Consider the following 15,760-nt stretch of genomic DNA (forward strand, 5'->3'; position numbering starts at 1 on the left):
TGACATCTATGGCAACACCGCCTGCACAAAGTCCAGCGCCCTAAACCACTCGGTGAGCTAGGCTATCTAAAAAATATAGCTTTCGCTGGCCGGGTCATTCCACCTTGTAGGATTAATCTAGGGCTGTGACTTAGTACACATTCAGACCTTATATAACTTCTAAGATTTGTTTTCCTTTTGAAAATGCTCCATTATCATTAACCTTATGAATAGGTTTTGATGTTAACAAAGTTTTGATAGAATATTAGTTCAAAGGAAACATCATTGTCCAGGACGGGGACGGATCAAGAATACGGTTGCGTATCCTGAGGGGGTGCAGGGGGTTTGCACCAGTCTTCAAGGGAATCGTTATTGTGTAGTGTGTACTGATTACATGTATCTCACAAAATTCACTGAAGCTATTGCTAGGAAGAATACTGATCTCATTTCAGCTGCTGAATGATTTGAGGACGATGTAATATGTCTTAATTCTGCGACTTAAGTGTTAATATCTGATATATAAAAACAATCAGGTCAAACCTTCTAAGGAAGATTGATTAGCCGGAACATGTATATTCCTTTTAAGTTTTAAGTACCCAGGAGATACCATTTGTTTTTATTTTTATCAAGTATTTACATTATGTTAGACTTCAAATCGATGTTGCATTATCTGAATCAGCAATTATTTTTTTTAAACTTTTGATAATTTTAAAATTGAAGAACAAAAATACTTCAGGAAATTTTTCTTTCCTTTTATATCAAGAATGATATTTGTCCTTAAAATATACTTTATATGACAAAGCTGTTCTAAAAACCTTACAGTTACAGCTTTCACTTGTAAGGTACCCTTGAATGTTAGTACCTGTAAATACAGGGTATACTTCAGGTAAAATAATTTTTTTTTATTTTTACAACACAAAAGTACATTTAAACGAAAACAGGGACGGAATTCACTACTTCCCCGTAATAGTTCTGCAGCAAGCCTTTTTTTCAGTAAATGGAACTTGAACAGACACTTTCACAACAAAAAAAGAACACTCCAAGTGTGGTTTCATTAGAGAATGTCAAAGGCTCAGGGAATCAGCATAAATTGACATGCAAAGAACCAGGGCATGATATTACTGTAAAAAAACAAATAAAAAGTGTACCTGTTTCTGCTCATTTGTTCATGAATTTAGGTCTTAAAGTTTTGTGCAAAATTTTGCATTTTTGACAGCCACTTGGTGCAGGGAAGAGAACCCAATTCGGTGAGAACCTGAATCTTTCTGGATAGCTTAAATCATACATTCACAAGTATTGTATCTATTTATGTACGAATGCTGTACAACCCATAATCAATATTTCCACCAAGTGTCATCTTTTATTTTTAAATTTTACAAAATTAGACGGGTCAGTTTTGTGTACGAATCAGTGCACCTCAATCCCATTTGTATAGTGCAACCTTAAATGTTTTTATTCTTTTTGATTTTCTCACTCAGGGATACGTTCTTTTAAAGCGTAAATATAATGCTAAAATTGTTCCTTTACCAGGAAAAGACGTTGACGTTTTCCCGTTTTTATGTGCTTTATTGTAACGTCAAATATTCCAGGGCGTCATCTTGTATGGGAGTTTTCAGTATGGAAGCCATGAATTTTGTTTATTGACGATTGGAGAGACCAAAGTTGATTAGAACTCTGTTATTGTTTACTCTGAGATTAAATACAAGATTTTAATGTATACTAAACGCCACAAAACATTTATTTAGTTCTAAATGTTTGTATATTTATTCATATTGCCATTTGTTGAAGAATTATGATAGTTTGAAGCCCCTGTAATGTGTGAAAGTTATTTATTTTCGATTTACTTATTAATTCATTTGCCGACATTATATAATATGGTCACTAATTTGTATTTTACATATAATTGCTATTGATAATATGAAGAACAACATATGGGGAGTTTTTTTTTCTATTGTGGACATTTCATTTGAGTGTTGAAAAACGCTTAACTCCGTTTCCATAGATCAATATCATATCTATTTGGATAATAATCTGCAAATACCAGTTCGTCAGTGTCCCTCCTTGTTATTTAAAAAAATATACTCGTTTAACGCCTTTCTTTTACAATTGTATAAGATTGTGAGGCATTTTGGGTGATATTTAAACTCATTTGCAACGACATCACCAGAACTCGATTTTGGCAAGAACTTTGGATATTCCAAGGCGACAGCAGCACAACGATAAAGTCTGTAATTTAGTTGCATCATCATTGCCTTTCTTAGTTCTGTTATGTCGGATTCCTTTTCACACAAAAAGCATTCTGCTACATCCACTTTCTCGACTAAGCTCCTTTTTCTGATGAATTAAAATGTGTCACCTACAGTTTCAGTTCTGACAGAAATTCGCTTCGTGGCCCTTTCTTATCTTGTGTCATTGAGCAATATCCTTCAAAAGTGATTTTACATTGCAGAGTTGTTTACTAAAATTGTTTTGACACCCTGGACAACTTCTATTTGCCTTATATCTAAGGGTACTCGGGAATATTTTAGCCAGGAAAGTATATCCTGATTTGATTTTATCTGATGGCAGCAAGCCTCATCTTTGTCTGCCTGCCATTTGAAACATTTGGTTCAATCAGTCTCCCTTTTCTCCTTAAAATATTGACAATCGCATCCTTTTTGTAATAAATAAACTTAAATCTTAAAACATGAACAAGCTGGAATGAAATATAAATGTATATTACTGTTTGAAACCACCTTTCTTAAACTTTTCAAATCATATTAAACGTAATGAATAGTAGCAACAATCTGTGACTTTGAAAAAGTCGAGGGATTCGACCTTTAATTCGTGGGTACTCTTCATTGTATTTATAAGATTCGACTAAGTACGACTATGTTGTTCCTACACCTAGCACAATCGTTAATTGATCATTGCTTAGCCCCCACCGGTCCACCTGCACACCATCCGAAGGACATACTCCCCGTCGTTCTTGGATATAATCTGCGTTTGCACAGTCCGTTAATTCAGACACGACACCTTAATCTGAATTTTGGTGCATCAAGGTGTATTTTGGAGACTTTTTTCAAAGCTTGTCTTAATCCCCATACCGAGTATGACGGCTACATCAATGTGTTCGAGTAGTGTATGCAACTCACCCATAAATGAAATAATAATAAAAACAAACATGAAAAGAATGTACGTTTAATACACATAAGACAACTAAAAATGATAGAACAAAGTGAAGTCAGGTTCAGAAAAAAAAACAGGCTAAAACCGTCATTTTTATAAACGCCTACCAACAAACATCCATTGGTGTAAAGAGAAGAGGTTAAAACGTTACCCAGTAACGTGTAATATTTGTTCTAAAATGATTTTAAGATATAAATTGAAGTTACATTAAAAAGAAATATAGGGGAAATTTTGAAAACCTGAAAATTTTCGTCTTACATATATACAAAATATGTTAAGGGTTTAAAACAAATGTGAACTCAAGTGTGCAAAGTATGGCAAGTAGATACAACTTTTTATTGAGCCATCTTTAAACCAAATTCTGACCTTTTTCGGCGAAATTGGTGCTGGCGCAAACAAAAAAACAACGTCAAGCGGTTATATTTAATTATTGTTATTACATCTGCACGGTTACAATACCGGAAATCATTTAAATAATGACATAATCCAACTTTTACTTGACTTAAAAACTATTCTAGTGGCAATAACAGATGTAGGCGGCCATCTTTAAAAATGCAAAATCGAGGTGGATCACGGTTTCATTTCAACAAGCATTTAATAAGGTATAACTGTGCACAATATGGTGCTTGTATCATAATGTGAAATAATTTGGGAAACTCGGAGGCTATCCGCTCTACTAAAATAGTAGATTAACCGATTTATAATATGATTACATACATGTTAACTTTAAATACATCATTTGGTCTATCGTCTAAAAAAATATATCCCTGCCTGAAAGTTTACAAATGCTCGACCACTATGGTAGCTGAACAAAAGCTGAAAGTGGTCATAGAATAATTGCGTTGTCTACAAATACTGAAATATTTAGCAATTCATTTGATTTTCATTAGCTAGGAAGATTATAATTAACAATCCTATAAGGGAAATATGGAGGGGACACAGGGGCCAATCAATAGACCTGCCTGCATCCAGTAGATAAAGCAAATAATAAACAAGGGAGTGTTTTGATCAAAATAGGTATTGAAAGAAGGGGTATCAGACTATGATTTGATCATTTATGTCCAAATTTTACACAAACTTAACATCATATTCGAACAAAAACGGTGGGTTTGGGTTTCAATACCTATTACCCCTGTATACATGTATCGTTTCGAGTGTTGCAAGGCGACAGGGGTCGTAAAATGAAATATCGTTATCCAGAAGATGAATTATATGTTTGACTTCCTAATAGTCCAATGAGAATAAAGGGGCTACAGAAAATTTTCACTAACTCCTTAAAAGATGGACTATAACAGAAATACACGGAGCATCATACTTAAACATACTACATATCCTTGAAAAAGATTTGTCTTTAAAATTTATATTTCTAATAATGTTTCTCACTGTTATATCCCGCCGCTCGTAGAGGCGAGGATTATTTGATACACTCCATCAAATTTCGTACCCATCCGCCTATCCGTTCCCTGACGGTTTCAGGATGATAAATTGAAAGCTCATCAAAGAAAGTTTTTAAAATATTGCTCAGTTGTTAAAGGCTATCAAATACTGATTAAATTCAATTTCTAGTATTTTCTTCGCACAATTTGATATTTCAGGTGCACGATTTGATACATATCTAAGTGTTTACAATTAAAAAAACTGGTAGGAGAAGACAGGAGAACAAACATACATATGTAGTTTGTCACCAGTACTATCCAAATCACTTCTAACAACTCTCTTAATTTGTTTGAAGTACATTTTAGACTTTTGGCAAACTATGTGAGGCAGGATGCTTTCTAAACAACACTAGAAATAACTTTACATTACATAATCCAAATGACTAGCAACAGCAGAACGGTTTCTTCTTACAAAAATTTCTATTAATAGAACAAGTTCATTCAGATATCAAATGTCAATATCTAACATACGCCAAAATTTAAGCTATTAATGTTGATGATTCAGGAGCTGAAATCTACGACTCACGAAAATGGTAAGGTTTGCGTGTACCTTAGTGTTTGGTGTAATTAAGTAGCATGGTGCATAGTGTATGAATTATCGAGTATAATTCAAAACTTTTGCAATATATTTTGCTGTTAATGTTGGAATTGTTTCTTATAAAAATTAATTTCATATATATTTTCACATGCAGAATTTGAAAAGAATTCATTTAAAAAAATAAAAAATATCGTTTGATGTTCGATATTTAAAGTTTTAACATATTTTTATAGTCAACAAAAAATATATTGCCGATATAATTTTTTTTTGAAAAGTAAAAAAAAATGTTGATGAAAAAAACGACTAAGTTTCACCAAGATCAAGTGCGTTTGATATTCGATACTCTAAGTATTTAATCTCTATTCTGAACACTACTTGACAAAATATGTATCACATGCTACATCAACCTGAGATTCCTACATCACCCATATGCAAACGGCCCGCAGAGTTATATGGGTCGACGTTTGATACCATGCGTGAAACAGATTTTGGCATGTCATGTTTATTATGATTCAACTATATTTTAAATGTGTTTCGAGTAGGTGTGCGATATAGGTATACGATATTGATTTAGTGGTGTGATACAGGTCTAAACAATCATTTATCATGCATATACAAAAAAAACTTAAATTCTAATTTAAATAACTGATATCACTGAATATCAAACAGTAAAATTTTACCATTTGATATTGATTTCTGATTATCTAAAGGATGCAAATTCCTAAGGTATATCAAATGAATATTAAACTTTTTTCTTTGCTGTTCGATATTCCTTTGACATTCGTTTCTCGGGTTTTATAATGAATATAGAACAAATTTGAATATTAAATTGAATATCAAACTTTATTAAATATAGAAGGGATTTAACTTTCAAATTAAATATAAAAAATGATTTGGATGGGGTAGATTTTTACTTATTTTAGCATGGGTACTGCATTTATATTCGATTATTTAACACCGAGCGACAGCGAGGTATTAAATGAGAATATAAATGCCAAAAACATGTTACAGTGAGTATAAATCTACCCTTGAAAGAAATTACTTCTTTTCTAAAATACAAATACAGTAATTTTTGTGACAAAATTTCCCTAGGCGTACCCAAAATAATTCCGTTTAACCTCCCCCGTATAGAAGTTAAATTTGTATGTTTATGTCATCGTATGTGTTAAATGTGTACATTTATATAATTGATTTCAATTAGATAACCTCTCAGCGTAAACGTTTATAAATGGGTGTATTGTCTCGAAGCGACAGTGAAAGAAAAGCGACAGTGCGCAAGTGCTAAATGTGGGGTTGTACCGACATATACCGTTTAACGATATGAAGACATCATATCAGAGAGAACGGAATATCATATCAAATTCGATATAAAACTGGATTTTATTCTGTTTGATATTCATTTGACATTTTTTCGGGGTTATATATTGAATATAGAATGGATTTGAATATCAATAAGGAATTTGTTTGTGTTTGATAGACGTTTGCCATTCGTTTCCAGGTTATATATTAAGTATAAAACCTATTTAAATATTAGATTGATTATAAAACTGGAAAATTGTTCAATTCGATATTCGTTTCACATTCGATTCTGGGTTGCATATTTAATTTTGACAGGATTTGAATATCAAACTGGACTTTTCTGTCTATTCGACATTCTTTTCACGGTTGTTTAATGACTATAGAATGCATATTATGTGCATTATAAGTGATTCTTAAGACCTGTATCACACCAATAAGCTGTATAACACTATTACACTATTCCTTTAAGAATGGATGTTTCACTGCTTACCAGGGCCAGTACTGATCTAATGTACGAAGAAAATATACTTATTTTTGATAGTGTCTTCATATTTATTAAAAGGTCAAACAGATTTCTGACCTAATATTATGGAAGTAAAATCAGTGTAGGACAAGAAAAGCACATCCATCCGTCCACTTTATGTTTCTCTTCAGTTTTGTTCATATATTTCTGAAACTTAATATTCATAATGATTTAATGCATGCCCGCAATGTTCTTATTTATGTATTGTATATTATTGTTGGGAGAAGACTTCATAAGTTGGTACAACTTGTGTCCTATCCCTTTTGGAAAGTTAACAAATAAAATTGTTGTAAACGAATAGAATGCATTTGAATATCAAACTTAATATACAACTAGTATTTAATTGTTTTATGTTTGTCGCCGGAATATATATTATCAAGGGAACAAAGATTGTAGCGGAAAACAAATGCAATCCAGAGATATGGAAAAAAGACAAACACAACAAGAAACACAAAATAACCAAAATAATAAATACAAAGTAACAAAAGTAAATGAGCAACTCGGACTCCGCTAAAACTGGGAGCATGGACCAGGAGTACCGGTGAGTAAGCGTCCTCTGCCTTTCTAGAAATACCCGGTGAATTGCTCATAAAAAGTCAAGTCCGTGGTAGACGAAAGAGGAAAGGAAAACTATGACATGTTGAACAAATAAGTGTTCATGGTGCAGATGGATACACCATAACGATCAAAAGAGGAATTTATTATGTTCGATATTCGTTCCCGAGTACTTTACTGAACTTATTGAATATCAAACAGGCTTTTTTATTTGGGTGTTGGGGAGGGGTTATATTCGTTTTAAATTTGTTTTCGGCTTATATATTTTATATAGAACGGATTTGATTATCAAATTGAATATCAAACTGGTATTTGATAAGTTAAGTATCTTTGTCATTTGTATCCGGAATATATATAAAATATGGAACGAATTTTTATATCAAACTAGATGTTTTTCATTCGATATTCGTTTGGCATTACTTTTTCGGGTAATACATTGAATATATAACGGATCTGAGTATGAAACTAAAAGTTTAAACTGGTATTTTTTCTGTTCGATATTCTGTTTAATTTCATTTCAGGTTAGTATATTTTATATGGGACGGATTTGATTATAAAATTGAATATCAAATTAGTATTTTTGTAAGTTCGATATTCGCTTGGCATTATATTGAATATAGAATGGATTTAAATATCAAACTGTATGTCAAACAAATTTCGTATATTATAAGATGTTATTCGAAATTTGTTTGACATTTGTTTTCGGGATATACATTAGATATGGACAACATACACTCAATCAACAAATGCAGATATTGATATACAACAATGTAAAAAAAAAACAATATTTTGGATAGTTTTTGTAAAGTATTAAAATAAATGTCTACTCCTTTTCTTAGATTTGCAGATAAATAGATATATATATATATATATATTTTGTTTTAACTTAACAACGGTAGTCATAATATTAGTACAAATTTTATAACAAATAAGTATAACATTATATCTGCTTTCCCTTTATATAATGTTTATATTTCCGAGGACAAATATTGCAAATTATGATTTTCATAAAATCGGTGACATTTTCTGTGTTGTTTTGACTGCAGAGAGCTGGACTATTTTGTCAAATTGGCACGAACATTCGCAATCGCAGGGAGAAAAGCTCAAATTTGACATTTTTTTTCCTCTCGATCTGACCGTTTAAATGAAGATGTCGAGAGCTTCTAATGACGGATTTACGGAGCTGCAATGTACACTTTTTGTGTAGTAAGTATAGATTACAGTGGCGGATCCAGGGGAGGGTGCATAGGGTTGACATCCCTCCTTTTTATTGGAAAATTGCACGTGTGATTAATTTGATCCCTGGAATTTAACTTCCGTACATAAAATGCAACCACTGTGTAAATACATGTTAATTACAACATGTAGGTGTACATGAATAAAAAAAATGGTAAACATACAGGTACATACATGTAGCACACAATGAAGTATTTATAACAGAAATAAACGGAATTGTTAAATTATAATCATTTCAAAACAGAGATATAAACAATGTCTCTGTTTCAACGGTAAGGAGGAAAGGAGGTAATGTGGCATATTCATCACATTCAGTAGGTAATCTTGAACTATCAAAAAGAAGGGGTATCCAGTGAAATAAAGTAATGTCCTTAGGACGCGAGTGGATACATGAGTTATGACATTACACATACACTTGTACATGTTCCTAAAATACAAACTTCCACACCGACCATAGACTTTTATCCCATACCCTTTATCATGCCCACAGACCTATATCGCATACCCTATATCACACCCCTAGACCTGTATCACATACTGTATATGACACCCATAGACACACATGTATCTCATACTGTATATGACACCCATAGACATACATGTATCTCATACTGTATATCACACCCCTAGACTTATATCGCACACCCTAAACCTACCAGTATATTGCATAACGTATATCACACCCCTAAACACATTTCAAGTACCCTATATATCACACCCACAGACATATATTGCATGCCTTATATCACACGTCTAGAACTATATCACATACTGTATATCACACCCATAGACCTATATGGCATACCCTATATCACACCCATAGACATATATTGCATATCATATATCACACCTTGCAAAAACACAATTGAAGTACATTTTGTATAGATAAAATATAAGAAAAATGGACATGACATGAAAATCTGTTTGCAGTATCAACTCTCGACGTATATCACCCCGCGGGCCAGTGGCCCTTGAGTTGATATAGGAGTCTCCTGTTGATACTGCATGTGATACAGATTTTGGCATGTACTATTCAGCATGGAATTTAAAGAAATAGTAACACAATGTACATGTGTATTAAATCCATATAAGTCACAACTGATTATCAATATGGTTCTTTTTCAATACATTGTCAAGATATACCGGATATATTTATTTAGAATGCAGATCATCAAGTAAGAAACAGGATTTTCATGACACAAGAAAGACACAGTTATGCTATAAATTCTGTGTCCATTAAAGTGCATTGAAAATTTGTTGGAATTATCTAGACTACCAAAAGTAGACCTTTTCGAAGAGCTGATTTTTCTGGACATTCTTACATGTACAATGTACTAGGTAAGTGTTAAAGGCATCCATTATTTATTCATATACTTTGCATATACACAGTTATTTAAAATTTTCAAAACTTGTGATAGGAATACTGTTTTTATTTTGCTAGTGTTGAACAGTGTAGTCATATTTCCTAGATAAAATTTGCATTTTACATTTGTATGTCTGTGAACAAGAAATTTACACTGAACACTACAAAAACACATGTGCATATTCTCTAACTATGGTTACTGGCATATGCAGTACAGTATCAATTAAAGATTTCGTACATGAAATTATGATATTTGTAATATAGTAATAAATGTATCTAATTTGTTTTCTACTCTACAATGTGACATTAATTGCTCATAGATAAATCAACATTCAGTGATTTTGAAATGGGGGTCCGAACATCATTATAAATCAGCAGGTAGCTAAAATCATACATTGAGGAAGTCCTAAAGCAATATCCTTATCAATTTTTTCCATTTTCTTTATTTAAAAAGTTTTTGTCTGGTAAATAAAATGACTTAAATTTATTGTTTTCAACTCATCATCACTCAACATCATTACATGTTTGTTACTTGTAATAAATAGTTAGTGAAACAAAGATGTGCTCATGAAATACATGTATATTTTTTGTAAAGTTTGTTATGTTATTTCAGATAAATTTGAAATATTTGAGAGAAAGAAATGCTTTTTTTAATTAATACAGTTGATAGAGGTATTAAAAGAAAAAAATCTAAGAATACTGGAAATATAGTAGATATATACTAAATAAACGTTTATAAATGTATGACAAAAACTATGAATAATAACAGGAATATTGTTTGCAAATTTTCAGTCGACCAGTATTGATCACTGGGGGAATATTGAACAGGTGTTTTAAAACCCAGTAGGAATCTGGGACTGTTATAACCATCCAACCTTTATTTTTGCCTGATTTGCACGAAATTATATGTACATATAACAATAATTCCCAACAAGTGGAGGTTTCTCCGTATCATAGAGTTAAAATATATGTATATTTTAATGAATTAACATTGTAACATTTTGCATATATTAGACACTGTTCTCAAGTGCTGGTACATGTATGTCAACATCTCTTAATAAAAAAAACTATAAAAACATGAAGCCTTATTTCTTAGCACTTATATATTTGCGGAACATAACAGTTACTTGTATTATAATCTTATAAATATTTGTAAAACAATCATGCAGAAAAAAGCAATGCACATACATCATTGAAGGCTGAGAGGTATAAAACACTCAGCAATAGTGATTCATAATAGAAAAAGGTTTAATAGTAACTTTTTTGTTTGTTTTGGAGAGAGATAAGATGGATTTATACTCAAAATGCATCATATTCCCTGCATTCACCAGGTCTCTGGTATGTTGGCACTACATGTTTTCAACATTTTGAACGAACATCATTAGAAGAAATTCTTTTTATATAATAAAAGTCTCTAATACAGAATTTCTTTCTCCTCGGTAGATATTGAAAACCAGCTCTGATACGTAACAGCATATCTCTTAAAATAATACTGGTTCAATACTTCTTGCGTACAGATTACAAATAATAGGTACCGCCTGACAGAAGGGAATGAGTTAGCATTAGTGAAGCAGATAGAAGCAAATAGTTTCTCGTTCCAAACAGGATTTTTTTATGTCTGTAAACGAGACTCTTACAATGTTATGTAGAGCAGATCGTACAAGTGATGGAATTGCGATTATTGGACAATAGGGAATCGATGAAAGTGAACAATATCATATAATCAGAGGACAAAGAAAATGGACTATTCTGCTTGCTAAGAATATAAAATCATGCAGTACGAAAAATTTATGAATCCAGAACTAAGATTTATTCGATCCATTCAATGGAAAAAAATAAAAATGAAAATATCGGGAAAATATCTTGTCCAAACTATATGTTCCTGATAACATTAATTACGGATATTAGAATGAAACAGAATTAATTAGTAATAGAAAATGACTAGTCTAGACAAGAAGCTTTCGTAACTAAACGAAAGTCAAAGTCTCCACCTTGCAGTTTTCAAAGTAAAACTAACAACACTGTGATGCATGTATATCAAATTATATTGATAAGAAAAGACATCGTTTCTAATTTTTTTGGCATTTTATATGCATTAACTTTGATTACTGAAACTGAGTTAATTTTGAAAGGCTTTACTAAGCATTTAAAACATTTTCCATCTATTATATTCTTAACTTTAAATAATAAAGAAACCACCAAAGTGTACGCATCATTGACTTTAATTAACGATCAATGGGCATCAAAGAGCCATGGTCACGGTCGGTCACTCATATGATTGCCGGCACGTGCCGGAGAAATTGCACAAAAGAATAAACAGTGAATGATTCACTGACTATTGTTATATTGAATTCAGTACAATAGATGAATTTTTAAATAAATTTTCCAATGGTAGTACTTTTACTTCGGAAAGATGTCATTTAATTGGCCTTAGTGCTACTTTGGGGTGTTTAGACGTACCCGGAAATATCACAATATACCATAAAGTCTTAAAATATACATGTATATCAGGGACAGATACAGAATATCAAGTTGGGGGGGGGTCCCTAAATAGAATTAAAGAAAATTCAGTGGGTAACGTTTGTGAAAAATCAAGTTTTATACAAATAAAAATATTTTTTATTAGGGGAGAGGACGCACGCCCGACTTTGGATCCGCGCCTGTATATTTTTGTCTATATACAGATATATATATATATATATACAAATATTTTTTGTCTATAAAAAATGAAATATGAAATAATGTCCATGAGCAATAGACGATTATCTTGGGATATTAAACAGTGCAATACACACAAAAATGGTTTAATCATTTTTGCATAGCTAATTGCGTTGGGTTAAAATTATTACTATCATGCATTCTAATTAAAGTAGGTCTATCTAGAGCTACATTTGTAAATATTTGAACAAAATTGAATAATCACAATTAGTATTCTAAATATACACTTTATAGAACCAGTTCTGAACACTTAAACCAAAATATACTTATTTGATAAATATAAAGGGCGGCAGAGTTCCTCGGAGAACCCCAAACAGAAACTCAAATTAAAAAAAAAGTCATTAAAAAATCATTTTAAATTAAAGTTGGCTCAACACAGGATTATAACTTATTAATCTTAATTATATTGTAACCTTTGTATTGCAGATCTGGTGATATTATTAAAAGGACCTGTAATGCTTTATTATTGGTAGAGTGGCCGGCTTCTTTTATCTTTGCACGGTTCGGCAGTCACATGTTAAAATCAAAATCGACGTGACCCCATAAATTCAGAACGCAAAATAAAATGACATTATAAAATTGAATTCGGACATTTCGGAAACAATACATGTACATCTACAGTTACTATTTAATACGTCTATTTAACGTTTGAAATAAATCGAAACCATGATCTTGTATTTAATATAAATCACTTATATCTTAAATGACTGTTTGCGGAATACTTTAAAGATTATTTAGCATTACAATTAAATTATATATAAACAAAAACAAAAATAGACAGAATTAAAAATTCATAAATAAAATAAAATAAAATAAAATGAAATAAAGTAAAATAAAAACAAAAACATACAAGCACAAGCACGTACCTGGCATATGTAACTTTGCATGCATGTACATTATGTACTATTTAATTGGAGGTCAAAGGGAGATAACAAAGCTATTATTATCTTATACTGAATCACACTGAACAGGCTCTTATTTCGTACTGAACTCAATCACTCAACATTACTGAACAGCTACTGAACATACTGAATTTACTTTGAAGCGGACTACTGAACACACTGAACGGTATACTTAATACAGTGAACACAGCCCGGGCAAAACGCACTGAATTTGCACTGAATTATGATATTTTATGTTCAGTAAATTCAGTGTATGTTCAGTGCATTTTGGCCGTATCAGGAATGTATCTCCTACTAGTAATCTCTATACCATTCACTTTTCAACTTAATTGCTCAAATCTATGAGCTACAAAGTTGTTTTTAATTTAATGATCTTTAAACTGCATAGTAGGCTTTACAAGAGTTTTTATCCTTGTTTGAACTGAAAAATTCCTAGAGAAAGGTAATCATTTATTGTAAATACGTGCACAATTTTGACGAGTTAAACCCAAAGCCTAATTTTGACAACAATGATAAGGACAAATTTTAGTTTAAATTTATTACAAAAAAATCTACATCAAAGTGAGCACAAACAAGGAAAAGTTTTTTGCTCATTTCTCCCTTCAGATTAGGCCTTTGTTCAACTTCCTCCAGTCTGTAGGATTCATTTCTACTACATGCATCTCCAAACCGAAATTTCAGGGTGCGGATCCATTTTTACTTTGAAAATTCATCGAATATTGATGGTCAGTAATTCTCAGTGGAATTCATATTTTGTAAAAAATGGTGATTCAAGTGTAAGGAAATTTGAGGACATCAACGTACGTGTACAGTCAGGAATACCAAAAGCAATAATACAAAAGATCATAAGAAGATCCAAAAATATATACTGATAAACGGACTGTATAAATATCCACTGCGTTAAAACAAATGGATATTCTTTAAAAGGACTAAGTTTTGATCGGTTTATTTAGCTTACAATTTGGTTACAAATTTTGATTACTTTAAGGTCTTTCTTGACGCGGTGCATCAGCACTTTGATTTAAGTAATTATTCATTTGAAAGAGTAATCAAATTTGCAAGGAAACCATGCAAGATTCGTGTGGAAAACAAAACAATACATTCCAAAGATAAAAACTAATCTGAAAATTATATTGGAGATGATATGTGGGGATGCATTTCAGCCAATGTACAAGCTTTATCCTAATTTTAACCCTGATTCTTCCATTTAAATATGACTTATAGACCACAATTAAATGCGTAGTCCTTTCAATTTTCTTCCTGCATATTGTATTATGGATAAGGGTAACTAAATATCAACTTCCTTTTTAAGTCAAGCCAGGCTAAATCAATAGTTGTAAAAAACAATTCCACATCAAACTTTGATCAAACATGCAATTGTCACACCATACAGAGGGTGCATCATTTGATATGATTTACTTAAATATTATTATTGTCATGCCAATAAAACAGTAGTTGCATTAAATTGATAACATGTCTGATGTTAACAAAGAAAAAAGTACTATATATATTACTTACAGAGTTGTGATATAACAAATAATTCCTGATGTAATAGAGTTGCCATTCTTTAAGTAAAGAAAACGTAGATACACTTCCTGATTTAAAACGTTCTAAATTTAGTAACTTAATGTTCACTGGAAAGCAAACGTTTTTAAGATCTTAATCGTTACGATTTTATCTTTGATCAAAGATTTTTATCATTTTTTACCATTTTATCTCAAATTAATTTATATATGTATATCTGTTAGTCTATAGCGTCAAATACTGCATGGTACCTTGAAAAACGGGGAAAACACAAACAGTTGGACTTGCAAAGAGTTTACAACAATCAATTGGGAAAATGAAGTTCATTTAGGCCAAGGCTCGTATATTCATATATATATATACATGTACATTGTTCATTGAATTTATGTAACTTCTTGCCTAGACCTAAAGGGTATATAAGCATTTAAGATTATGTTTTACCTTGAAGTGTTTTAATTTTTACGATAACTAGCACATGTAACATTTGAAGATTTGTTGACGTAAGTAAATAAACAAATA

At 31.5% G+C, this 15,760-nt stretch overlaps 1 protein-coding gene across 4 annotated transcripts in view; it reads right to left on the reverse strand.

The window, feature by feature from the left end:
* LOC148616446 (neural cell adhesion molecule 1-like) overlaps positions 1–15,353 on the reverse strand; it is a 107,424-nt gene extending 92,071 nt beyond the window's left edge. For all 4 annotated transcript variants that reach the window (XM_088583494.1, XM_088583493.1, XM_088583492.1 and 1 more), the window contains exon 1: positions 15,236–15,353. In XM_088583494.1, coding sequence (XP_088439620.1) covers positions 15,236–15,281 — 46 coding nt within the window. In that variant the 5' untranslated portion in view covers positions 15,282–15,353. The remainder of the gene's footprint in view (positions 1–15,235) is intronic.
* Positions 15,354–15,760: the final 407 nt, after the last annotated feature.

Source organism: Perna viridis, chromosome 5 (assembly GCF_037379345.1).
Source record: "Perna viridis isolate PV_CMFRI_1.1 ecotype Kerala chromosome 5, ASM3737934v1, whole genome shotgun sequence".
Lineage (NCBI taxonomy): Eukaryota > Metazoa > Mollusca > Bivalvia > Mytilida > Mytilidae > Perna > Perna viridis.